We start from the raw sequence: 25,982 nt of genomic DNA, 5'->3' as shown, positions 1-25,982 counted from the left end.
TTAGTTATCAAATTAGTAACCCTTTTCAATCAGACCCTTTTGGCAGTCCTAGAAACCAGCGCTCTACTTTGGGGATTCCGTCCAACTTAATGAGCAGAAAGCGACATTTGATGCTCAATGCCATCACCACTTTTATCCTGTATCAAAGCAGTAGTAATTGTTTAAGAATTTCTATAAACTTGACAAGCCCTGATATAAAAAAAAAGTCAGGAAGGAAAGTATCTTCTTTCCATCTATAAAATTGTCAGAATTCAGTAAGCAACACCCCAATAAAGGGGCAAGCTCTGCAACAAAGTCGCTTTGAACAGAGAGAGAAGGGGTTTATTCCACCAACAAAGTTGCTTTAGCTAAAGCAGAGAGAGAGGTCGGCGTTAGCGTGAAGATGCCCTGAAAAAGCAAAATCAAATGGATCCATCTGTAGCGTTATGCCTAAGCAAATTCACAATTCACAATCAGAAAATAAGCTCTACAATATTCACATCTTCATGAGTTCTACACACTCCATTTCAAGTTCTGCAATATGTACAGATTGCCTCTCTCTCTCTCTCTCTCTCTCTCTCTCTCACACACACACACACTTCCATCTTCGAATGATCACAAAATGAACTACAATGGAAGTTCCTCGACCTTGACACTTCTAATTACAAAAATATAGTACATGAGGTTGGCATCCACGCATAGTTTGCTCTCGACCTAACAAAAAGAAAAAGAAAAGAAAAGAAAAAAAGCCTCAACAGACACAGCTTTGGTATACATGGCATGTTTTTATTTACATTTACAAAGAACACTTACGACGTATTTACAAAAAGGAAAGGCAAATCGTATCCTTTTTTTCTCTGTCATGTATTCTATGGATTTGATAATGAGATGGGTTTCTACGCGAAGGCAGGGATGCTGCAATTTTGCCTGTCCCTGTCGCGGCAATCGAAACCCTCAATCCTCACCGTTGGTTTGTTCCCAAAACTCGCCCTTACACGGCCTCCTTTCCTAGAGGCTGTAGATGGCGACAACTGACCAGACGGTGAGGCAATTGGTGCGAAGGGGATGAATTTTTCATCCCCAAATCGGGCGTCCTGAATCAATGGGTTGGCTACTCTGCTCGGCGGAGACCCACATAAAAAAGGGGGCGACGAAGCCAACTGCGTAAACGACTGGTCCACGCTGCAACCACCCTACAAGATTAACGACATGATGGTTAACGACTTATGATCCCTGGAAATGACTTTGATGCAGACAAAGGAAGCTACGAGGGCCTCCTCTAAATTATATTAATTTTATGATCTGAAGAAACTCAAAGCGAACAGATAGGAGCATACCCTTGTCAGGAGGAAGTCCAGCAGATCCGGTCCGGTGGCCATGTCAATTTGCTCTACTTGGTGACTGAAATTCAATTCAAGAAGAATTAGAACCTTCAACAAAAGGATGGTATTTCAAAGGGAGTTATAAAATAAAGAAAAAACTAACCTTAGATTCCATCGGAGGGAGCTATCGGCGTGGCCGATGACGGTGACTTTTGGATTGCTGAGTCGACGTGGTTTAGGGCAAACAAGTTGATCTCTCAGGTCAGAAATGGGACCCGGAACAGGGGCTCTCATCTCCTCGTGGCTCGAGAAGGCGTTTGACAGAATTGCGCAGTGATTCATATTTTCCTTGGGTTATCTTATTTCAAGGGACAAATAAAAAGCTGCAGAGAAGAGAAACAACCAAAGCATATTAATATAACAAAATCATGCTCCCGACATATGGCACCAAAGAAACGATGAAAGCGGAAATAAAAGGGGAAGAAAATTCAAAGTTTGATTTTGTCCCCTCAGCAGATCGGAATCTGTTCGGCAATTTCCCGTATGATTAAAATATAAAAGTTAAAGAGAAGGGACAAAAATTAGCTCATTAGTTGGCACGATCCTTTATTTCACTGTCTTTTTTATTTTTAAACTATTTAATACCAAGACAACACGAACAATTCTAATAGAAAATCTTGCGAATTCTAACCAACAAAAAAATAAATAAATAAATAAATCAGGCGGAGAAAACAGAGGGGAAAAAAAATCAATCAATCAAAACCTCAGCAAATTCAATATTTCAAAAAACAAAACCACAAACGACTTAATCAGTTAGCTAAATCGCTGATACCTACAATTCCAGTTTGCTCCCTCAAAATCCCAATCGATTCATCCACCCTAGAGTTCAAAAGTACAATTAAACAATCTCTAGACACCAAAAAGTTGCAAGGATTTCAGAAATCAACAGCAGAACCAAGCCAGAGAAGCAATCAAACAACCAAAGGCAGATTTCTAAGTCCTTGCGATTCAGTCACACAAGAGCCACAATTAAAAAAAAAACACAAAAGAACGAAAACTTGGAATGAAATCGTAGGGAAAACGAAGAATACCTGAAAATGAAGTAGCAGAAGAAGTTGAGGATGAAAGCTCCAAAAGTAAGCAGAGTATTATATACAGAAACGGAAGAAGAAAACAATGGATGTAGATGCCGTAAAGGGGGAAACTGTTACGCACAGATACAGAAAAAGATCAAAAAGGAAAAAGGCGCGGTTTACAAAGGAAGAAGAGAAAGCAATCAGAATAGGAGCACAGAAATGGAAGAACGATGAAGAGAGTAGAGAGATAAGGCGGATGAAGAAGAGGAGCAGAAAAAACCAGTAACGCTTCCCAATTCGGCCCGGGTCTTCGCTTCGGTATTTGCATTTATAATTTCAATTTCCTTTTTTTTTTTTTTTTTTTTTAATTTCGTATTTATTAAGTAATTCGCTGTAGCTTTGGCGGTGCCGGTCATGCTACTGCCATGTCAGCACACAAATTTATTTTTGGTTTTTAAAATTAAATTAAATTAAATTATAAAAAAGGAAACAAGTTCAAGTTTAGTATGAATTTGAATGTAAAAATGTAAATATCTAAAACATTTAATGTCGTGCGGGTCCCACCCTTCATTGAATCAAATCCGACGGTTGTACTCAATTGCCATATGTGCAACTTGATTCTTACACGTGTCGCTACGCATGAGGTTAGTCGGTAGATCTGATTCAACTCAATGAAGTCGTCACGTGTTTGCACGCTTTTCTATGCAGCAAATTGAGCGAACTAGTAACTGTATTATTTATGGACATCACTTTGTTACCTGGAAACGACTTGTGGATGAGATTAAACAACAATAATATGATATAACAAAATTATTGTTTATGTTCTATAAAATTATTGTTTATGTTCTATGTTGCTTACCCTAATACTCTCGGATACGCCCGTTGTTGTTATTGATTGGTCCAAATATTATGATCTCTACAAAATTTTAAATGTTGACAAGTTTTTATCAATGATTCCGATAGACTGAATTGTTATTATTGATTGGTTTAATTATTATTAACACGTGTCAAAGAAATTCTCAATACAGTCAAATCATACGTACAAAAATAAGAGATATTTAATAAGATATCTATATTCTTCAACTACGCGTTTGAGTTTTATTGAGGTACGATTTCGTAATCATTGGTTGGGCGACCAAAAATAATTATTTAATTAATATTATTTAAAAGAATTATAATTATTTTGATTTTTGATTAATAGCATATAAGTCAAGATTGTTTGATTACCCAGAGATTTAGATATCTAAGAATGAAAGATTATTACATTTAGTTAATATAAATATATTGATGACATCAAAGTAAGGAAGGATTGTTACGCAAAAACGTTTCTACATTAAGTCAAATATTCACACTCCCAAAATCAAAATATAATAATAATAATAATAATAATAATAATAATAATAATAAAATGAAAAATATCAAATTGACCATCTCAATTGCAAATGTAATGATGCAAACAAAAAATCTTGTCCAAAATTTATGCTCAACTTCGGCCACCAATGTTCTACAATCGGCTCTTTAAGAGGTGTTGGTAAACACCTTTTGGGATTTTATTAAAATATTTTAGATTCAAAAATTAGTGTAAAGAATAATTAGGAGAAAAAGTAAACAGCTGACCATAGGATAGAGGGTTAGGAATCACAACTCTCTACATTTATATTGCTCTCGTGACTTTGCTTTGGGCTTCCGAAGAGGCCTCATACCAATGGATATAGTATTCTTCACTTATAAAGTCATGATCTTCTACTAAATTAACCCATGTGGGACTCACTCCCAATAATTCTGAACCCAAAGAACTATCAAATTTTCGAATAATAATTGATATTTTTATCAACTATTGAGTTATGATCCAAACTAAGCTTAAAATTTAATCCATCTCAAAAAAATTTATAATTAAAAAAATAATATAATAAATAAAGCGGGTAAAACTTGATCTATATTTCCATATCAGCAATATACGATCTTCAACATTAATAAACTACAATTTCCCTATAAAGGCATGTAGAAAAGGCTTTCCCACTACCATATAAGGTATAGCCTAAGGATTTCTGTGGGTTTTGGAAGACAGTTTTGAACTTGCTTTTCCGTTTAATATAAACTCTGCTTGTTTGGAAAGATCATCATTTTTGGCTCCTGGGTATTGGCCTTTACATCAAAATTCAAACCAAAGCTTGAGCGAGAGAGAGTAAAAGACATGGAAAGAAAATCCAAATTTGATAGAATAATGGAGAAAACTAGAAAGGGCAACACCATGAGCTATGCAGCTTTTGGATCAGTTGTCACTTTCAAACTCTCTAGACGCAAATGGGCATTATTGAATGGGAGGAAATGAGTCATCAACCAATATGTGATTAATAAACCACATGCCTTGCATCCAAAACAACACTGCACATTACTTATTGAAGCAAACAGTCATCAAACTCACCTAAGATTTCAAATTTGACTATTGCTATCCCCATCGCTCTACTCAAATTCCGTGCTTGACTTATAATCAACTTAAAAGTTCAACAGTTCAGAGAAACGGATATGTACAAACTGATATGGATGATGTTAATTCAGATAAGCGGAAATAATTTAATGGGTCCTAGGCTTTTACCGAAGTGGATGACATGATTGAGAATGATGGCAACGACTAAATTAACTGAATCATCCCTTCTTGATGTTCTCTTCTTCTCCCTAGTCAACTCGGATTCCACGCGTTATTTTTTTAATTGTTATGGTAATTTAATATAAGTAAAAGAGAGCGTCAACATCTTCAGAGAGAAAATTTTGCACTTGAAAATCAATCATCAATACAATCAGACAACTATGTGAAATTGGACTTAATGCCCACAAATTAGCTAAGGCCCAAAATTACTGAGGAGGAGATTTAACCTGGAATTTGTCACCAACCGCAATTTTGGAGTCAGTCAGCTTGTTCTGCAGCAGCTGCTGCAGCCCTTTTCTTTGCGAAGTATTCATCAGCCCGTGCGAGGTTCTTAGCCACTGATGGCTTAACCCACTTCTTTCGTCCAGGTAATACAGTAAGGGAACAGCCAACGGCTTCAAGCTTCTCTTTTGCTGCTGATGAAAACGCCCGAGCTTTGATATTTAGCTTCACACTTAGCTCTCCATCAGCTAAAATCTGAAGGAAAGACGAAGTTAAGACAGTAAGAATCAGATACCAAAATCTTGATGAGTTAAGAAACATCTGTTTAAATCATTCAGTTTTGGTTTCACTTCTTGGAGCAGGAAAGAGCAGCATGTCAATTTTGATATGTAATCTTCACAATGAAGATACTCGTGACATTAGTACCTTCAATGGGAGTTTCCTTTCTCTTCCTGATGGGTTGATCAAACCCTTCTCCTTCAAACTTTCCAAAGAGACCTCTTCCCCTTCCTGAAATCCTGCCGCTTCAATGTCTTTCAGATTCACTGGCACATATTTAGGTAACCCAGCATGCATACCTTGCAAAGGAAAAGAAATTGTTCGGCTTCAATATCATAAGTTCATACGAATGTAATACGAACTATATCATCTTGAAAAGAACCAGGAGAAGGACATCAGACTATAGAGTGACTGCTTTTCTCCATTGTCCTAGTCTCCTAAAATCTAACAAGGCCGAATGTGCTAGATCAAGGAATAAGGAACTACACAAATACGAGTACAATCAATACAAACAACTATTAGCAATCGCAATTTCTCCAACAACCACCATGTACTAAGAAGGTTAAAAGAAATTAAGGGGTAAAGAGTGTGAGCAATGAATGGAAGTATTCAAGATAAGATAGAAAGGATAATTAGAACTCTCCCTCAATGAAGCAACCACAACTACTAGCCGAAATTAGCCATTGCGGACGCCTACCAGCCAGATACTAGAGTTGTATAATTCAAATACAAAAGGGAAGTAGCAGAATGATAGAAATTACCTCCTGCAATTCCTCTAAGTTTGGGAATTCTCCGATAAAGAGGCATCTGTCCACCTTCGAATCCTTTTCTTACACCAGGCCCAGACCTTGATTTCTGTCCTCTCATTCCAAATCCACAGCTACCACCCTGTCCCGCCGATATACCTCTCCCCTTTCTCTTGCCCTTCTTCCTCGAACCTTGCTGTGGTCCAAGATTGTCCAGACGGAACCGCACACTCTCGACGGGGGAGGCAGACAAGGAAGACGCAGCGGCCTGGCTGCGAACAACCAATGGTTTTCCATCTCCCACCTTGAATTTGAGCTTGAGTGGAGAAAAGCTGAACTGCTTTGAATTCAGAATCTTCACATTTCCCTGGAAATGTATGTGAATCAGAGTTCCGTAAATGATAAAAGAATCAACGTGCAAGAAAATTGAAATGAGATAACGTCTGGAATTTAAATTACCTTGAAGGGAGTGGTTGGATGAGGCAGAGCAATGGCTGTTCTGGTCAGGGAACTTGAAGATAAGGAAAGAAGAGCAGCCATGGATAAACTGGGAGTCGGTATTTACAATTGTGGTTCTGTTCCCCTTTTCTCCTTTTTCTCAATTTAACGATGCGGGCCTAATGGGCCTCCTTTTTCACTTGGACAGTTTTTTTTAGTCGGCCCACATGCAGTTTGTAACCGAACCCAATTCCGACAAACCAGATAGGCCATTCGGACCAGAATTCAGATACCCGATTGTTTCCGGCCCAAGGATATCAGTTGAACTATTTATGTCGGTAGTTTTAGGAATTAATTTTATAATTTACTTTATACTTTAAATGTGAAATATTTATGTTTTTATTATTTTTGGAAAGAAATTTGACAGTTGGGGCAGAATTGATGAATTCTAAAACTAAAGGGGTAGCTACCAAAAATTCCCAATAATGTTCCATTTGCTTAGTGGGGCCTCAATGGACAATACCCTATTGTGTTGATTTTTCGGAGTGTAGAGTGGAATGACAGATTGAAATTGATGTGTTGATTTTTCCAGCGAGCTAAAATTGATGGTTTATTATATAAATGAAATGAACTTTTCTATCTCTATCTACAATTAACCATTTATTAATTGATGTGATGTCGTGACGGTGCAGTTGATTTCATACTTAATGACGGACTAATTAGGCATAAACATAATTAAGCTCTATGTGAATTTGGTGGTGATGGTAGAAACATCAGAAGTTGGGGTTGGGTATGATTAGACGCAAATGAGTCATTTATTGTCCCGTCCCCCACCACCAATCTACCTTTTCTTACTTAATTATCAAATCTATGTTAGACGAACACAACTCTTCGTAATAATATGATATAACTTTCGATCAAAACTCCAAGAACCGCATCATCACATCTCCTTCCGCCCCTCTCCCTTTTTCCACAGTAACCCACTCCCACTCCCAATCAATCTCTATCCCATATAACCATTATTAAATTAGCCTTTTAAAAATATTTAATCCTCTTATTTTATTCATTCCTGTGTTAACTTATCCCAAGTACTAATGGGTATGGCTAATAAATACAATTTAAAAAAAAAAAATCATTTTTTATTCTTTTTTTTAATTTGTTTTCCCAATCCCATTAGTTTAACCAGGTGTAGATGTCGGAGAAGAAACATATAATATATAATATGGATTTATTATAATTATTGGGCTTAAATATATAAATAAAAATTATTTACAGTCTCGTCTTCGTCCTTTTTTTTTTTTGAGGCTGTGGCTGATTCAGCCATTAATGATTAAGGTAGAATCGAGAACAGCTGTTGTCTAACTAACCCGAGTCACCAACTCAGCTGCTGACTCGGTTTTTTCTCTTCTATTCCGCTGAAACCATCACCGCGTCTGTGTCGAACCAAGTCTTCACGTCAGCCGCCGTTAAATTTTCTATCGGGGATTTCATGTTTCTCACGTCACCGACCCTTATTTTCCCTGCGTCTTCCTCTCTAATATACACCTTTTCGACGCCGGCGAATTTGACCCCCAAGATCTTACCGGCCACCGGCTTCCACTCGGCGATTAGCGCCGGGATTTTAGAACCCACGCGCGTGTCCCACAGATTCACCGATGTTGTACTGGAAACATTCGCCGCCGCTGATAACAGTAACGTCGACGTTAACGACGAGGCTATTTGCGATTCGCCGGCTAGAATGGACCCGATTTGCTGCTCTTTGATTACGTCGTAGACGCGGATTTCATTCTTGTCGGAGTGATGGCGGTCGAATTCAAATCTGAGATTGTCCCATAATTTCACAACGCTTCCACCTCCGCTGACATCGGCCCACGAGAAATGGTTGCCGTCTCCGTCTTGGTTGTGGAAGCTCCGCCGATGCCGAAGTTTCAGAGTCGGTTTCATTTTAAGATCGTTCAAGTAATAATCGGAGCCTCTAACGCCAAAATCCCGGTCAGTCAAGTCCAAACACCGGGAAGACGAGGAGGCGGGCTCATCGGCGTCGTCTTCTTCAAACTCCGACCAAGACGACGAAACAGAGCTCGCAGAGTCGTCGATAGAGAACTCATCATCGGAGTCAGAATCAGCAAAAGTCTCCTGCAAAACACGTTGTTTCCGTCGGAAAATCACAAACAAAAGCTTAATCCGATTAATTACGCCGCTAAACGTAGCAACAACAGCGATAATCACAGCGCTCCATTTCCAGAGATTTAGGGATTGAGAAAGGGTTTGTAGTCCAGATGGGGAAGCCAAAATCTGGGGCAAGAGAGTGGGATTCGGCAAGGAACTAATCCCCGATTCCAGACCACTAAACCTGTTAATCACCGGAATCTCCATATCTTAACCTCGGTAATGGGTAGAACAGAGAGAAGCAACCACAGATTTAAGGAAGCGAAAAACCAAAATCAAGAGATGGGAATAAAAAATTGGAATCGGAATTGGGATGGGAATATTCGGATGAACAAAATTGAAAGAGTGGAGAGATTTCAATTTAGGGTTTGGTGGAAAATAAAAACGGCGAAGGCGAGAGAGGGTCGGAAATGAAGGAGGGGAGGAGTTTTTAAGGGCGAAAAAGCAGAGGATGAGAGGAAAAAAAAGATATTAAAAAAATAAATGAAAGAGTGACGTGCAAGATAGACATTGGCTGTTTGGGAGCATGAGAGGGATCCACGTCGGCAAAAAAGAGCAAAGAAATAGAAAATATATATTCTTTATTTGTGGTGGATTAAGAATTTTGGAGAGGGCAGACAAAGGGTGAAAGGGCTTAGGTGGCATAGGATTGAAGGGAATCAAATTTATAATATTCGGTCATCTGGGGAAGATTTTCGCTTGCCTCTTGACACGTGGCAACATGAATGATCCATTGGTTCTCCTCCCGTTCGGAACCCACATTGTCGGATTAGTATGCTGACATGACACTGCCGGTCACTGCTGGCAACATGATCTTTTTATTCGCTATTTTAGAATTTTCGCTAATTAAATATATATTTTATATTTTATAAAATCTTATAACTTTATACAAATTAATTTATCTTTAAATAAAAAAAATAAAAAAAAAGGAAGATTTGAACATATGTATTTTTGTGTTTTTTAAATGCAAGTCATGGGATGGTCGAGCGAAATTTGCCTCTCATTTTACTCGTGGGTTAAAATCGACCATTTTTAAAATTCTTATGGGATGAAACAAAACACGTGGATTGAGTTTATTTTGAATTGAATGCGCGTAAAATGTGATTGTTTGAACAATTTTGGAGAATTATGAAGGTCAACGTGCACCCAAAATCTAATTTTGAAAATTTGAACTTTAAACCATTTGCATATTTGACAATTAATGGAATAATTAATTAATGAAAGCAATCATTTGGGCGGGGGTTTGATGAACACGAGTGTCCCAAAAGATAAGAACATAAAAGTGAAAATTCGTGGTCGTGTAAGGTCATATCCCTAATCATTAACACATTTTTATTTACAAAAAAAATATAATATAATATTATTGGTTGGCGTTTGGCAACCACAAAAATAGTCACATCAGTTATGTAAAGCTCCCAATTTGTTAAGTGGGCAAATAAGCGGCGTCCTTAATTCATATCAGTTCGTTTACACGTAAGTCAAATAAGTAGGAACATCTTTAATTTATTTATTTTTATAAACTACAAGTTTAGATAACTCGCTTCCTGATTTTTCGGATTAAAATTATGAAATTGGACAAAAAACAGTAGGAGTCACACCTAATTATTTACCTTCTAAGCTAAGATTAAGATTAAGATTAAGATATAGTACAATTTTCCTTGTTTAAAAGAAAGCTCAAAGTTGGCGTATATTCAAAATTAGAATCAACCAAATCCACAAATGGTTTATTGATTTCGCATATGAATGGATCCTTTTGGAATCCACGCTAGTCTCTTCTGATTTCTCTGACCCTTCTTCCCCCCCTGGTTCTAACATTTTTCTGATTCCAATCTCTCAAGGGGACTGCATACATGAAGCTGAAGAGAGAGGACGGTGTGACGAAGCTGAAGAGAAAGGACGGTGTCTTGCAGGGCTCATTAACAACTATACTTATGTAACCGTTCAAGACCACCGCTAGTAGATATTGTACTCTTTAAGTTTTTCCTTCTGGGCTCAACGTTTTAAAAGGGAGAAGTTTACACATGCTTCATTCTCTTCTTTTATCGATAAGGGAAAGCTTAAAGAGGATAATATCTGTTAAGGGTGAGCTTTGACTGTTATAAATAATATTAGAACCAAACACTGAGAATGCTAGACTCCCATATCAGTTGGAAAGGAGAACAAGACATTTATTATAAGGGTGGGGAAACTTCTTTCTAATAGACATGTTTTAAAAGGTCGAGGGAAAGTAAAAGAATGATAATATCTGGTAGCGTAACCATGGGGCAGACAACTGATGGAGAGGACTGTTGTTATGGGACACCGAGTGTTCAATGATATTGCCAAATGGGCTGGACTTACATTTTGGGCCCCCTAAACCATCCAACTTCAAATCACACTTTGTAAAAAATTTCCCTTTTCATTTCATTACAAACATTTCCCTTATTACAATTTTTTAATCCTTTATTTTTATCCGACCCTGAATTGTGAATTAAATATATTTTTACATTTTAAAATCTCAAAGAGAAAACGAAAAAAGCCCAAAAAAATAATATTTGTTAAAGTTGGTAGGTAATCAAAATAGGGTGGAATTAGTCGACGTGTAAAGTTGTGTATCAAAGAAGGTAAGGCCAAAACGCGACGGAACCCATTAACCAAAATATAACATGTATGCATTAAACAACGGCGCTGCACTTTGTTGAACCCAACAAAATAAATAAAATCATTGAATTTGGATCTAAAAAACAAATTTATGCTTAAAGACATTATTCTTTATTCACCAAAACACACAATAATCAAATGAAATTATAATTAATACACAAGAATTAGCGTTCTCACAAATCTACTGGAAATCAATGTGCAATTAATTCTCGATTCCAGAAGATGGAGGTCGGTCGTACGTCGTCTTCCATGGATTAGCATATCAGCGTCGTCGCAGGTTGCTGCTCGGTGCTCGGTGCTCTAACTTCTAAGGCTCCTCCTCGATTACATTCCGTTACTACCTCTGCACAATCGATTCGTACAAATGTGTGATGAGTTTCAGCCACACAAGATTCCGATCATAGGAAGCATCAATTTCAATTTGATTTTTGGTTTCAGACCAAATCTTGAGAGGATTGGTTTGATCAGATTTAGATTTTAAATCCAGAGAAACAAAAATAGGGCGGAATTACCTTTCCGTTTTCTTGGATTTCCGGCACGTCGTAGAGATCGGCGGTGATCTCCGTCAACCATAATCCGGGGGAAAGCGTCTGCAATGGAGAGGGGGAAGGAGTTGAGAATCCAATTTCGGAGAAGATAGAAAAGAGAAAAAACGAAGAAACGGAAGAAGAACCCTACATCAATTTGATTTTGTACAATTCTGGGCCTCTTTTTGGGCCTTCGCGGCGGCCTGCGTTCCATCATAGCCATGAAATCCTCCTCGATCTCCTTTTTGGAAAGTGCTACCGAGAATTTCTCCCTTTCCTTCTTCTCCGTCGCCAGTCGCCGCCCTGGGGACTTCTCGCTACCGCCGTCACCGCTTCTCAACGGCGAATTTCGAATCGCCCTTTTCTCCGCCCGCTTTTCGATCTTCAACACTTTACCACCGCCCTTGCCCTCGGCAATTGTATCGATCGGAGCCTTCGACGCCGCCCTCCTCACCCTCAAACTCCACGATTTTAACTCCTTCTCCGGCGCCGGCGCCGGCGCCGAAATTTTTTTCTCCCGGTTGGGCATGTCTTCCTCATCGTCGTCGTCATCGTCATCGTCGACCACTCCATCTCTCCAGAATTCAACCTTCATTCTGTCGGCGGCGGTTTTTAGATCAACCATGAGTTTCTCTCTTACCGCCGCTATATCTTCCTCGCCATCGTAATTATCGTGGATCTTGGACTTAGAAGCCCTTAGTCTCTTTGCGGAATCCTTAAACAACGCCGGCCTATCCGTGTGAAACTTCCGGCAGTTCAACCGGACGGCGGGCGTAGGGCGAACAGAGGGCGGAGGAAGGTCGGCGTCGGCGTCGGCGTCAGGGCCATCGGAGTCCAATTTCATACAGCGGAGATACCTCTGATTTCCCCACTTCAAGAAGGAAAGGGAGAAATTATGAAGCGGTTTCGATCTCTCGAGTCCCATCGCCATGGAGTCTAGTGGTGTTCGTTCGGAATCGGCACAAACCATAACCTGGCCGACAGAGAATTGAGAGGCGGAGATCAGATCGGTCCGTCTAAAACAACAATCGGAGAGAAAATAAGGAAAAGTGAGAGAGATTTTTGAGGGTCCATTGGTTGGTGAAATTGTTCATATTAGTTGGGTTTGTGCAAACGAAATACCGCCGGAAAACGCCAGATTATACACAAAAAGAGAGTCCTGGTTTGAGGGGTGCCCCTTTTAATTTTGGTTTCAGGGCTTCGCTTTTATTTTCTTTTTTCCCCTTCAAAAAAATTTAATTTTAATTTGTTACACGTTTTTTGGTTTCTGTGGATGCTACTAAAATGCGCCCATGCCTCTATCATGCGCCTCCTATTGAAGATTTCAAGGCTCCATATGACGTCGTTTTGCTTTTGGGGCTGTCCCAATTATCTTATTTTAATTAAATTACAGCTTTGACCCTAAGTTTTCAATCCTTTTCTATATTTAAAAATAATAGTAATTGTTTTATTTATTTAAATAGTTCAATAAATGATAAATCTACAAAGTCCTTGAGCCTAAACTACCTATTATTAACTTTTTTTTTTTTTAAAGTATAAATATTAAACACATATCATCCATCTTGAAGATGTTCGTGGGCTTTGCAATTCTCAGCCCAAATTACCTTATTACAGGAAGATGTTCATGGGCTTTGCAATTTTGAGCTCAAATATTTTGGCTATATTAGTAGATTAGATGAGAGTGATGAATAAATGTCCACCAACTTCAGAGGATCTGCTCTCTCTAAAACCTAAACCCTTTGCATATACTTGCTTCAACTGGTTGCAATAGTTGGATCCGAAGAGATAGCGTCGAGATGCTTATCATGAACATCTTCGATTTAATTATATCAATACTTCAACAGCCCTGCTTTAAACTTATTTAGAAGTGGACGTTGAAGTGATCAAAGGCTGCAATCATAATAGTCGATGAAATTGAGATTCATGCCTTGTGTTCTAAAGAAAGTCCCTTATGAATTGTCGGTAAATAAGTAGGAAATGATATTGTGAGATCCCACCTCGGTTGGAGAGGGGAAACGAAATGTTCTTTATAAGAGCCTTGAGAAGAAGCTCAAAAAAGAAAATCTAAAAAAGACAATATCTATAAGAGTGTAGAAATCTCTCTCTAGCAGACGCGTTTAAAAACCTTGAGAAGAAATTATCGTTACATTTTCATTTGCAAGATACACTGATTTTAGTGCCATTGTTGAAACTTGTGGGTCACCCAGGGAAGCTTTACTTGATTCCCTTCGCTTTCACTTTTCTTTCTCGTAGAAATATTGTATGACTACAACAAGGGTGCTTTGTTTTCAACTCTCTCGATAATTCATTCATCTCTACAATAATATGATATTGTCTACTTTACACTAATAGAAGTACTGTATCTCATTTATATACCTTCACGATTTTCTTCCTACACAACTAACATGGAATTTCGATCACATTTTCACTCATAAACACCACTTGGACCAAATTCATACCAAAGCCTAAATTTTTGAAGGTTGAGTAGTGGAAAGTTGTATATATAATTAAATGATTACATTATATGTTGTCAAGTCTTTGTTGGATATGCACATCTGTTCCCAAAGTCGAACAGAATTAATAAGAATTAAACCCCAGCTTTGGAGTCATCCTCAAACCCAAGGCAGTGATATAGGGTCCACAATTATGGGCCTCTTAACAACACCTTTATTCTCCCATCAATGAAGCTTCTACAGTTTGTTGGGTTTCTTTCCATTTGAAGCACGACACCACCATTTTCAAATGACAACAACAAAATTCCCACTCCATTGTTTCATATTCTCCAATCATTATTCAACAAACAATTTTATAATGAATTGAGATCAGATTCTTGTGTGATCAAAAGATTCTCTGTTGACACAACTTTTGTTCAACCCACAATAAAGACAAGATTGTTAGATTTAAAAGATGCGTTTTTGTTGAACCAAACCCTAAAACATTTTGGATCAAGATGTGGGGAAGCTAAAGGTAATTGTTCTTGTAATTGTAATTGGTTGGGCAATGTTGACTTTGGAGTGACAAGAAAAGTTTGAACCCTGTGTTTGGTTTTGGTTAAGAGATTATAATAATGTTCAAACCCTTTTTGTGACCCACCAATCATAATCACCATGAGTTGAAAAAGAGTGCTCATAAAATGTCAATAAAGCTCTAGAAGGAGGCCGAGAGGGATCATTCTGAGTGTCAAGAGTGTGCAACAGCTTTCAAACCTCACATGTCTTCATAATTTTCTATCCCTTTTTTCACACAACAACCCACCATAAACTTGAACTAATTACTTATGGGAGCTTAAACTCAAAGTGGACAATATCATGTTATTATAGAGGTTCGTGATTCCTAACAGACCTAGACGAGTATCGATTCTTGGACATTGTTGGCATTGATTGGGTTTGTCTTTTTTTTTTTAAGTCTAAATTGTGTACGACTGATATCTATGGCTTGTTAGATGAACACGACTCTCCACAATAGTATGATATTGTCCACTTTAAGTATAAGCTCTCATAGCTTTGCTTTGAGTTTCCCCAAAATGTCTCATATCAATGGAGAGAGTATTCTTTGATTATAAACCCACGATCATTCCCTAAATTAGCCGATGTGGGACTTTCATCATCCAACACCTCCCCTCGAACAAAGTACGTCTCCCCTTAATCGAGCCTCGACTCCTTTGGAGTTTTAGTCATTTTTTACTATGCCTTCGAGGAGGTTTGACTCCTTTTCTTTTGGAGTCCTTTGTTCGACATTTGACGATTTACCAATCTATTGGCACGACTAAGTTTAGGGCATAGCTCTGATACCATGTTAGAAGAACACGACTCTCCACAATGATATGATATTGTCCACTTTGAGCATAAGCTCTCATGGCTTTGATTTGGGCTTCCCAAAAGACCTCAAACCAATGGAGAGTATTCTTCGATTATAAGTCTATGACCATTCCCTAAATTAGCCGATATGGGATTTTCATCTTCCAACGAGCTTTTGGTGGCTTAATACTTGTTCACATTTAAAGTTGTCATTTCTGTCTCAGCAAACACCGAGAAAAGACCCATCTTATTCTTTGGCTGGAAGCCAACCTTGTAAACTAATGATTGAACAATGAGCTTAATTATCGGACACACCGAAAGATTTGCCTTGCTTTTTTTGCTTTGTTCATACACTATATCACTCACACATTTCCTCTTCTTTATAACTTTCATTACTTTACAACATTAACTAAATGATTTCACGACACATGACATGACTAATGCCATTTTTATGGGTTTAAAACTTAGTTAATATGTTTAATCCCCAAAACACACAATATATAAAATATAAAATATAACATTTAGTGTTTCTAGAATGCTTTTAGACGTACCTATCTGGTTTCGTTATCCCTTTCGGTGTAATTAAAAATAATTTCGTTATTCAATTTATAGCCACTAAAATCTTGTACCCCTTTAATATATGTTAAATTATATACATTATGATGGGCCATACATAATTCAATAATTTTGTTTCTATTTTAATTATTTATAGTAAATAAGTTGTTCATCACTGAAAATTTAAACTCTCTTTAATATACATTCACGAGGTTAGAATTGTCAACCACGTTTTTCAGGGCATTCAAATAATTTCTACGACAAATAAAACAATAATTTTAAAAAATAATAATTAAAAAGTGGTTGTCGGTATGAAATTGATCATCGGTGTTTGGCATCGGAGGGAGGAATAAATGTGTTTTTTTCGAAAGAGATAATCTGATAATAATAAAAATAAATAAATAAAATAAAAAGAGGAAGAATTTACATGATTCCCAACAAGGGTTTTTGAAAAATTTGCAGACACAAAAAAACGTACGAATACAAATCATCGGAGTTTCGAGATCAGCGCTTTTCACGGCGCCGCCGGAGCCAATCTCAGATGCAAATCCAAACCAATTCCGTCATCGAAACCCGACCCGTTTTCCCCTTTGGTGAATCTCTTCAACGATATCCCCTCGTCGTGGATTTGTGATCCCATCGCGAATGCCATGGAATTCCCCACTCCGCGGCCGTAGGATGACACCATCGCGGCTTTCCCTGCACCGCCCGAGGCCGGAAAGGCACACCCATGTGACGACATCTGGATGGGCGGTGGCGTGCGGGGCATGTAGACCCAGGAGGAGGTTTCGGGTGCGGAGGCAGGGTTGGAGAGTAGGAAGTGGGGAGGGGCGGTGGCGAGAAGGTGAGGTGGCGGAGCAAAGGCGGAGATAATTGGGTTTCTAACGTAGGCAACGGCGGCGTTCCGTGTGGCTTGTAATTGGGCACGTTTAAGTTGCTGCCTTTCTTTCTTGTGGGCGTTTTGGTGGCCACCGAGAGCCTGTGAGTTAGCGAACTCGCGGCAACAGTATTGGCACTCGTATTTGCGGTCGGTGGAAGGGGTGAATACTCCAGATTCGGATGACCCAGTTGGGGTCTTGGCAGTAGTAGAGTCATCATCTTCCAATTCCTCGCGCACATCAAAGCCAAACAGCTTTAATTTTAAGCGGGTGGTTGTGGGAGTGGTGTGGTTTGGTTTGGATTGGATGTCCAATTCCAAGCCAGCCATTTTTGGCAAGAAACAGAGCTCTAGACAGAGAGAGAGAGAGAGAGAGAAAAAAGGGGCTATTACAATGTGTAAGGACTTGGAATGCATGGAGGGTTCATTTATAAAGGACAGAAATGGAGGGGTAACTTGGAATTGATGAGTAGAAGGCAAAGAAAAGGTAAGATTGGTGCAAATTTTATGATATAAAAAGCAAGAAAGGAAATGGACAAAGAAAGAAAGTAAAACACATGGGAGTTGCAAGGACAGCACTTTGTCTCATACATAACATCGCCGACTCTCTCACCTCTTTATTTTCTCTCCTTCTCATGTAATCTAACCTTTCAATACCCCTTTTCACAACACCATCAAAACATTCTCACATTCATCATATTTTCACATTTTCTATCTTCTTCTCATACTTGTTGGACCCGCAAACATTACGTGAGATCACATATCGATTGGAGAGAAACGTTTTAAAACCGTGAGACTGATGGCGATACGTAATAGGCCAAAACGGATAATATGTACTAGCAATGAGATTGAGCTATTGCAAATAGTATCAGAGTCAGACACTAGATAGTGTGCCAACGAGAACGTTGGGCCTAACAATAAGTTTGAGCTATTATAAATGGTATCAGAGCTAGACACTGAAGAGTGTGTCAGCGAGAACACTAGACCACCAATGGAGTGGATTGTGAGATTTCACATCGATTAGAGACGGGAACAAAACATTCCTTATAAAGGTGTTGAAACCTCTCCCTAATAGATACGTTTTAGACCGTGAGGATAATATCAAATAGCGGTAAGCTTGAGTTGTTACAGACTTGTATCAAATGGGGTGGAGCATCTCCATAGAGAATGAGAAAGGAGCGGGAAGAGATTTAAAACCATGAGACTGACGACGATATGTTACGGGTAAAAGTGGACAATGTTTGCTAGCGGTGGTTTGGTGCACTTTGGCCCGTTACGTATCATTGTCAGCCTCACAGTTTCAAAACGTATATTAGGGAGAGGTTTCCACACTGTTATAAGCAATATTTCGTTCCCCTCTTCCATCAACGTAGGATCTCACAAAAAAATAAATAATATATTTTTTTTCTTCATAAATGAAGATTGAAAGAGGAATCGGAATGAGCACAGAGAAATCTTCCTCGTCCCCTTAGATTTGATTAAACTATGAGAGCCAAACTAAATCGGCCGAATCTTATAAACAAATTAACCGTGACTAATTATTATTCAAAGACTTGTACAAACAAATTAAAGTAATCTTAAATTTTGTAAATTTAAAATTAAAATGTCTGTCGTATTATAGTAATGTATACATGGAATGTGTGTCCAAGAATGCATGTGAAACTTAGGATTAAAAATTTCATAAATATGTATGATTGAATTATTAGTTTAATTAAATAAATAAATTAATTAATTAGTTCCACTGTAGGCATCTAAGAGCCAGCTTCATTAATATTTCCCCACTTTTATTATGCAGTGATTATTTAAATTAAGCGAAGCATATAGTCCAATACAACACTAATTATTCAGTTTCGTCCACAACTTATATTAATTAATTAATTAATTAATAGATTAATTAATTAAAGCAGCCAATTAGTCAACCTAACCCATCACCCATCACTCAAAAAGACATCCAACCCCTTGTTTGCTTCCTCTTATTTATGTTCCATTTTGGTAATTTCAATTAATTATTTCTGTACTGCACTTACTTTCCACATTACTTGTTTTATAAGACATTATAATTATATTATGACCAAAATAAACAATATAACATATGATTTCTTACCAAATCCTCCCTATATTATGCTATTTATAATTAAATAAATGTTCCTCACCAACCTTCTTTGTAGAGGCCTGGGTTAGATATTGTCCGGCTTTAGTGTATCACCGTCAGTCTCACGAATGCATCTAGTAGGGAGAGGTTTCCACACCGTCATAAAGAATGTTTCGATGTGGGATCTCACAATTCACCCTCCTTGGAGCCCAACGTCCTCGCTGACACACTGCCCAATGTCCGGCTCCGCTAATCCCACCCCTAGTAAATATTGTTCGCTTTGACTCGTGACATATTGTCAGTAGTCTCACAATTTTAAAACACGAGGGGTTTTTACACTCTTACAAGAAATATTTTGTTTCCCTCTGATCTTACAAATATAGTCCACTAAACCATAAAGCACATTCAACTAATTTATTTGATTAGTTGCACTCATCTTTTTAATGTTAGAGGTTCAAATCTCTCGCACTCGTAACTTGTTGTACTGAAGGGAAAAAAAATTCTAAACTATCCTATCATACTGACAGGCTGCACGGTTCAAGATAGTCACATGATGATGGTCCCGTAGAGTAGTTTTTCTTTGTTCTTAGCTAATATCGGGACAAGACGGGAACAAGGGTTTGTTTGTGTGTAGTGAGGGTATATGTTTTTGAATGAATTATTGTAGATAAGATGTTGGCGTGATTGACGTTAAAACCTATAATTAATGTTGAAAGGCCTAAATGCTTTTGTTTACTTTAAGAGGACACAGATCTCTCCGAATCTTACTAACTACCATACATTGATTTATGTTTGGCAGAGAGAGGGATGATTTGGTTACTTCAAAACCTCTTCCAAACTCCTCATCATCATAACACTTCAACCTATGACCCACTTTTGTCCCCTTTTCTGTGCCAAAATTTCCCATCAAACCAACACACATACGTCTATCCCAACTCAATCGAGAACTAACATTGTGAGTCACTTTGGACCTCAGTCAAAAAAGCTACACGAAACCCTTTAGTTAGAAAAGAAAGACCACGGCCAACAACCCGTTAACAAAGAGCAATAGGATATTCAAGAGAATCCCTGTTGAAAGCATAGTCGGGTATTTTCTTAAGACAACCTTAATCATCATACTTTTCTTCTTTTGGTTTGCTTTGTTGTGATTAAGATGCCATTATTATCACTTAAGATCTCCCAAATCACAAGCATGACCCACCATGTTGTGGTTATCAATGAAATTTATCCAATCAATCAGTATAATTTCAACTAAAACAATAATAAATCCTAATTTAGGTTCATAGATTAATCAAAATCACACCCCCATTAACTTGCTAATCATCTTTACCTGGTTTCCTTTTGAAAACCATGGCTTTTGGAAGGGTCTAAAAAGGACAATTTTTGTGGATATGTTCAAAAGCAAAGAGTAGCCAATATCCAAAGGATGTGGGTGACTCATTTCAGCCCCTCCATGCCTGCCAACTCCCACTCTTTCTTCTTTTGTTATTAATTTTAAAAGCTTCAGTGGACTTTAGCCTCTAACCTCTATGTAATATGCTATATATTGTTTAATAATCCTACACTAATCTAATTTCAACCAATCTTAATAACTTAAAAGTGCTCTCTAATCCTACACTTCTTTACATGCCCATTGCTGCACACATTCCTAGAAACACTTCTAATGTGCTTTTGTTGAAAGCAAGATATGTTAAGTTATATGGAACGTACCTCAACAAGTTCGATCCTTTGATAGAAATCTCGACTCATAGCACGTGCTCTCTTCTTGTAAGATGCTAATAACAGTTGCCCATGAATCAACCTCAAGAGATTTGAGCGTTAGTAATCTCAAGATCATTATAAATTCGAATCAATTTCACGGCAAGATCTCACATTGATTGGAAAGGGAATGAAGCATTTTTTATATGGGCGTGAAAACCTCTTCCTAGCAGACGCGTTTTAAGGTCCTCAATCAATCATTCTAAACCATATCAGCAACCGTCAGTCAAAGACCTTTAAATAGTGAGTATCCTCAAGTCCTAAGTACACGAGAAATGATAACAACTCAACCAGGGTTTGCTCAGATTCAGACAATTTTCCAGCTCCAATTATTGGAACAACTCAACTGTTGCACGTGTGTCCCAGTTGATAAACACATCTTCAACCTACATGATTGTCTGATAATTCTGTTTAGGGTACCCTACCAAGTCCTACAAATATAAGACCCACCAAAAGTGGCCTATTTTGGTATGATAATTGCAAGATATGGACAGCTAAATTTTGTACTTTTGCTGTTAAACCCAATCACTCTAAAGCTAATCAACTTAGCAGGAGAATCTCCCAACAGCAACACAAAATATTAAAGAGAAGTCAAGCAAGCAACAACCAGTGGATAACATGCTCGGATTCAAATGAATGAAAATTATACACTCGAGTTTTCTTCACAAACCGAATAAACGAATTTATTAACTCTAACGAAACCTATCTATATCCCCACCAGAAAAATTCTAACAACTGAGCAAGTCACTCAATATAATCATAAACACAATGGCATGCTACACATTTCTTATATTATAGCTTTGCTTCGAAAACCCATATCATAGATATAGTAAACAGTATTATCAGAAAACTCACAAGAAACGAAGCAGCTTGATGGGCGCAACCTTGCACGCTGAGACTTCCCAGCGAGAAGCAGGCATTGAATCTCAACCAAGCTTTTTGTCTGACCCTTTGAGGTTAAGATTGAACCACTTCTTCTTGGTAGGTCTGTCCTTTCCATCTGAGCCACCATCTTCTCCAGGAGTGCAAACTTTTGAATCATCAACTTTTCCATTACTTAAGCCACTGACATTATCGTTATGGTTTGCTGGCCTGGAAACGGTGAAAGATGAGTGGATATTATCTCTCATTTTTAGAAGCTCATCGACCTGCAATGGAGGAAATTACAATAAACATGTGTCGTGCGAATTAGAAATAAGTTGCATCAGTTCTATTTGAAATTCGAAAGAAGAAAGACGACTACGGAGCATCAGATTGAGTATTGCATACAAATTGTTTTTCCTGGCTGTATCGATTTGTGACTTCTTGAAAGCGTGCAAGTGCCTACAAAGTAAGAAGTTAACTTTCAGACAAACATATCAGAAAAAATTAATAGCCATATCTACAGAGCCAATACCTTCCTATATTCACTTTCGAATTGGCGCAAATCATTTCTCTTTCTTAAAATTTGAGCTTCGATTTCTTTAAGCTTCTCTGTTGTCTCTTCATATGATTTTGCGCAAATCGCCTCGATTGTGTATGTTGCAGGCTTGAAGAAGTTATCACCTGAACAATCATGCGGATGACCACAGAACATTATGGCAAATACGAGGTTAGATGGTAAGTTCAAAGAAAAGATCAGCTTATACCATAGACAGCGAATATATGAGTTCCAGCTTTTAGTTCTGAAACCTCACAAGGCTGAAGGCCTTCCAATCTCTTGAAAAACGCAGCCTCCGGGTCCTTGGTCATTGCCACCTACACTACCACGCAAATCAATCAACCATCATAAATGTAACAGCCCAAGCCCACCGCTAGCAAATATTGTTCTCTTTGGGCTTTCCCTTTTAGGCTCCCCCTCAAGGTTTTTAAAACGTGTTTGCTAGGGAGAAGTTTTCACACCCTTATAAAGAATGTTTCGTTCCCCTCTCCAACCGATGTGGGATCTCATCCAAACAGACCACATTATCCAATTATGAAATAAATTGAAATAAATTCAACATACCGCATTCATAGTTGAATCCATTCTGTATACTTGAAAATGTAGAAAATACATCCCCACAGATGTAACCTTGCCAGTTTTCTCACTATCCTCCTGTTCATGAAGATGCACAACATTCGTTGCAAACAGACTAGTCAAAAGCTGATATGTGATAAGCAACAAAGAACTGCAGAGTATAAAGAATAAACTATTTCCCATGACATCCAATTTCTGCATTAATGTTTCCATCCGACCATTGTTAATTCCTCCCCATTTAGTATAGTTTAACTAATTCCTCAATGTCTCACGACTCTCTTGTACATCTTTCAGAAAATACATATGAAACAATAAATAAATAAAACGATGAGAACCAATGCCAGAAACTAAGACACGAGAGCATCAGAGATATTAATGCACTTCACCTGTAAGGCTAAACCATAACCACCATTGGCATCTTGCTCAAAATATAGCAGCTGAAAATTAAAGATTGCACATGTTAGAACTACACCTAAAAAGAGCGCTTCATCGCATATAATCCACAAAAGAGAGATCATAGGTTCGAATTTCATGAAAGTGGCAGCAACCAGATATGCATGTCTCCCCATACACCCAAAAAAAAAACCAATAATTCAATAAGTGTGCGTGTGTGTATATGTATGTATATATGTATGTATGTACGTATGCATGCATGAAGAATAGACCTTAAATTTGCTTTGTGCAGTGGAAGTAACTCTGACAACAATGCCTGCTGCAGCCTGCTGATCATTGATTGTTACACCAAAGAAGTGAGCACACTGTTTTTCTACCTGCGGTGGAGCATTGCATAAGTGAAGGGAATAATTTAAGGGAAAGAGCAAGCATTATCAGTATAAGAACTACATAAGCACCTTCCCGCTGACTGATGTTCCGAGAGGAAGAGGTTTGATGGTCACCGTTCCATTTAGAGCTTCTTCAAGAACGTTCGCTGAGATTGTAGTCTTAATGGGGACACCCAACTTACTATAATCAGACAAAGTTAGAGATTAGAGAGTTGCAGACAAGAGGAACCTCAAATACCACAAAAAAATTATATGTCACCTGAACAGAGCTGCAAACATGGTATTGACAGTCCCCAAATTGGATAAGTCAATTTCCATGTCCATACCATCCACATCAAGAGCCTGGAAAGATTATTTTAGAAATACATGAAGGTGTAACATTTCTGTAGAATAATGAGTTTCATGGCGTCTAGTGAACGATAATTTCTTCGCACGGTAATCCATCAATGTTTTCATTCCATTTACTATTCTACTCTGCAGGCTTATTAATAATGCCATAAGGTGACTCTACGCATATCATATGCTACTCGTAGTTGTTCCCATCTCTTTGGAGGCTGGGACAAGCAAACCTTTATAGAAGAAATTGTTTACACAGAACAAACTGCATTTATATCCTAATATAATGTCCATGTTAAAAAGAATAAAGTAGGTAAACAAGACAGAAAAAAACCTCAAATCCTGCACTGTCATACTGCCTTCTCTTCTCTGGATCAGATAAAATGTTGTAAGAATAAGCAACCTCCTTGAACAATTCTGAAGCCTCAGGATTCCCTACATTTTTATCAGGATGATACCTGTCCATCATGTGAATTGAAAATCAGAACACAAACAACAAATCGTCTATAAACAACATTTGATGATGTTATTATACTACAAAATCTGGATAGTTCATAGATTTTAGTTATTAGAAAATTCCTTTATGGCCTCTTCAGCCCCACGCTAACATCCTAGCTCAAGAACAGAAGGAAAATGGGAACCAGGTCGATAGCCATGACAAAAGGCAGAAACTCTACTAATCCTGAATACGTCTTCCCACCGGGGCGTGGCGATTGGAGCTGGATTAGCCTAAATTTGAGCTTCACTTATCATACTACACATTGACAGAGTTGTAAAACAACCGAAAATGTTTCCGAAGAACATGAATTTGATAAAACTTACTTGAGCGCGAGTTTCCTATAAGCAGTCTTAATCTCCTGATCTGTAGAATCTCTGGACACAGACAATACATCATATGGGTCTCGTCGAAGAGCCGGGGTTGAAGGTCCTTCCGTCTTTGAACTCGTCCCCATCTAACCCCCTCGCTCTCAATTGCCAACTACCAAATGCTACGAATGAATCAACCCACTTCCAAAATCATATGATATCCACACCCAAACCCACAACCGCAAGGAATTCCACCTCTTTTGTTCGAGACGAAATTCCCACGATTCCAAAGCCTAACTGGATCTCTCTTCCTTCGAATTAAATCAACAAAAAAAAAAGGAAGGATAAACAGTGAAGAAAAACAGGAATTAAGAAAACGGAAGAGGTTTTAAAATCTTGACCCTCTTCTTAAACTCTGTTTTCTTTCCTTCGTCGCGGCTTCTTCTTTTTCGAACTTTTTCGTCGACCCTTCTTCGAAAATGTTCGAAATTTCAGCTCAAATTTTATAAATTTTTTTTTTTTTTCGTCGACCCTTTCCGCGCTTTCAATTGACGGAAATTTCCTTCCTCCCCTGTTTTTCCCATTCGAATTTTGGAACATTATAATGAATGAAAAACTGTTTAGCTTCCACTTAAATAATTTATCGAATCCAACAAGTTGTTTTTTCTTTTATTTATTAATTAAATTACTTGAAATTTAAAATTATTAAAGAATTAAACTATCACATGAGCTGCATTAAACATTTTGTTCATGGAATTAGTAGACATCACGTACTGAATTTAATACAAAATTTCCTTACGTAAATTTGCATAAATAATGTAATATAATGGTAAATATCAATTAATACTTTCTTTAGATAATTACAAAAATGTCTACATATATGGAAAGTAAAGTAAGAAGCTTTAGTTTTTTTTTTTTTTTTTTTTTTTTTTTTTTA

General features: G+C 37.9%; 6 protein-coding genes across 6 annotated transcripts; all 6 read right to left on the bottom strand.

Moving 5' to 3' along the window:
- Window positions 1–418: 418 nt before the first annotated feature.
- LOC111458833 lies at window positions 419–2,700 on the bottom strand. Its single transcript, XM_023101669.1, has 4 exons — window positions 2,393–2,700; window positions 1,465–1,684; window positions 1,317–1,380; window positions 419–1,172 (listed from the first exon to the last, which is right to left on the bottom strand). The coding sequence occupies exons 2-4, from the start codon at window positions 1,641–1,643 to the stop codon at window positions 876–878; spliced, it is 540 nt and encodes a 179-aa protein (XP_022957437.1). The 5' UTR covers window positions 1,644–1,684; window positions 2,393–2,700; the 3' UTR covers window positions 419–875.
- A 2,391-nt stretch (window positions 2,701–5,091) lies between these two features.
- LOC111458464 (50S ribosomal protein L15, chloroplastic-like) lies at window positions 5,092–6,873 on the bottom strand. The gene is made up of 4 exons (XM_023101156.1): window positions 6,731–6,873; window positions 6,287–6,638; window positions 5,673–5,824; window positions 5,092–5,501 (listed from the first exon to the last, which is right to left on the bottom strand). Exons 1-4 carry the CDS (start codon window positions 6,809–6,811, stop codon window positions 5,283–5,285), a joined length of 804 nt encoding a protein of 267 aa, XP_022956924.1. The 5' UTR covers window positions 6,812–6,873; the 3' UTR covers window positions 5,092–5,282.
- Window positions 6,874–7,998: 1,125 nt separating this feature from the next.
- Window positions 7,999–9,344, bottom strand: LOC111458462. Its single transcript, XM_023101154.1, has 2 exons — window positions 9,201–9,344; window positions 7,999–9,169 (listed from the first exon to the last, which is right to left on the bottom strand). The coding sequence occupies exon 2, from the start codon at window positions 9,083–9,085 to the stop codon at window positions 8,117–8,119; it is 969 nt and encodes a 322-aa protein (XP_022956922.1). The 5' UTR covers window positions 9,086–9,169; window positions 9,201–9,344; the 3' UTR covers window positions 7,999–8,116.
- Window positions 9,345–11,591: 2,247 nt separating this feature from the next.
- On the bottom strand, window positions 11,592–13,271 carry LOC111458463. Its single transcript, XM_023101155.1, has 3 exons — window positions 12,197–13,271; window positions 12,031–12,108; window positions 11,592–11,861 (listed from the first exon to the last, which is right to left on the bottom strand). Exons 1-3 carry the CDS (start codon window positions 13,013–13,015, stop codon window positions 11,856–11,858), a joined length of 903 nt encoding a protein of 300 aa, XP_022956923.1. The 5' UTR covers window positions 13,016–13,271; the 3' UTR covers window positions 11,592–11,855.
- Window positions 13,272–16,776: 3,505 nt separating this feature from the next.
- On the bottom strand, window positions 16,777–17,713 carry LOC111458592 (zinc finger protein GIS3-like). The gene has a single exon (XM_023101346.1). It carries the CDS (start codon window positions 17,689–17,691, stop codon window positions 16,912–16,914), a length of 780 nt encoding a protein of 259 aa, XP_022957114.1. The 5' UTR covers window positions 17,692–17,713; the 3' UTR covers window positions 16,777–16,911.
- Window positions 17,714–21,718: 4,005 nt separating this feature from the next.
- On the bottom strand, window positions 21,719–25,579 carry LOC111458770 (chaperone protein dnaJ 15-like). Its single transcript, XM_023101575.1, has 11 exons — window positions 25,061–25,579; window positions 24,573–24,696; window positions 24,162–24,244; window positions 23,972–24,083; window positions 23,786–23,890; window positions 23,507–23,557; window positions 23,109–23,198; window positions 22,753–22,861; window positions 22,521–22,669; window positions 22,394–22,447; window positions 21,719–22,272 (listed from the first exon to the last, which is right to left on the bottom strand). Exons 1-11 carry the CDS (start codon window positions 25,189–25,191, stop codon window positions 22,051–22,053), a joined length of 1,230 nt encoding a protein of 409 aa, XP_022957343.1. The 5' UTR covers window positions 25,192–25,579; the 3' UTR covers window positions 21,719–22,050.
- Between the last annotated feature and the right edge of the window lie 403 nt (window positions 25,580–25,982).

Source organism: Cucurbita moschata, unplaced genomic scaffold (assembly GCF_002738365.1).
Source record: "Cucurbita moschata cultivar Rifu unplaced genomic scaffold, Cmos_1.0 Cmo_Scf00021, whole genome shotgun sequence".
In the NCBI taxonomy this organism is placed as follows: Eukaryota; Viridiplantae; Streptophyta; class Magnoliopsida; order Cucurbitales; family Cucurbitaceae; genus Cucurbita; species Cucurbita moschata.
This window is presented reverse-complemented; position numbering and strand designations above follow the sequence as displayed.

Excerpts from the sequence above, each read along its gene's own strand:
- LOC111458592 (XM_023101346.1), bottom strand. The coding sequence starts at position 17,691 with ATGCATTCCAAGTCCTTACACATTGTAATAGCCCCTTTTTTCTCTCTC.
- LOC111458463 (XM_023101155.1), bottom strand. The coding sequence starts at position 13,015 with ATGGTTTGTGCCGATTCCGAACGAACACCACTAGACTCCATGGCGATG. Across the intron at positions 12,109-12,196 it reads TTGTACAAAATCAAATTGAT|ACGCTTTCCCCCGGATTATG; the intron begins GTAGGGTTCTTC and ends TCTCCATTGCAG.
- LOC111458462 (XM_023101154.1), bottom strand. The coding sequence starts at position 9,085 with ATGGAGATTCCGGTGATTAACAGGTTTAGTGGTCTGGAATCGGGGATT.
- LOC111458833 (XM_023101669.1), bottom strand. The coding sequence starts at position 1,643 with ATGAATCACTGCGCAATTCTGTCAAACGCCTTCTCGAGCCACGAGGAG. Across the intron at positions 1,381-1,464 it reads TCCCTCCGATGGAATCTAAG|TCACCAAGTAGAGCAAATTG; the intron begins GTTAGTTTTTTC and ends ATTGAATTTCAG. Across the intron at positions 1,173-1,316 it reads TGGACTTCCTCCTGACAAGG|GGTGGTTGCAGCGTGGACCA; the intron begins GTATGCTCCTAT and ends TTAATCTTGTAG.
- LOC111458464 (XM_023101156.1), bottom strand. The coding sequence starts at position 6,811 with ATGGCTGCTCTTCTTTCCTTATCTTCAAGTTCCCTGACCAGAACAGCC. Across the intron at positions 5,825-6,286 it reads ACTTAGAGGAATTGCAGGAG|GTATGCATGCTGGGTTACCT; the intron begins GTAATTTCTATC and ends TTCCTTTGCAAG. Across the intron at positions 5,502-5,672 it reads AAAGGAAACTCCCATTGAAG|ATTTTAGCTGATGGAGAGCT; the intron begins GTACTAATGTCA and ends TCTTTCCTTCAG.
- LOC111458770 (XM_023101575.1), bottom strand. The coding sequence starts at position 25,191 with ATGGGGACGAGTTCAAAGACGGAAGGACCTTCAACCCCGGCTCTTCGA. Across the intron at positions 24,245-24,572 it reads ATGACAGTGCAGGATTTGAG|GCTCTTGATGTGGATGGTAT; the intron begins GTTTTTTTCTGT and ends TAATCTTTCCAG. Across the intron at positions 23,558-23,785 it reads CTGCACAAAGCAAATTTAAG|CTGCTATATTTTGAGCAAGA; the intron begins GTCTATTCTTCA and ends TTTAATTTTCAG.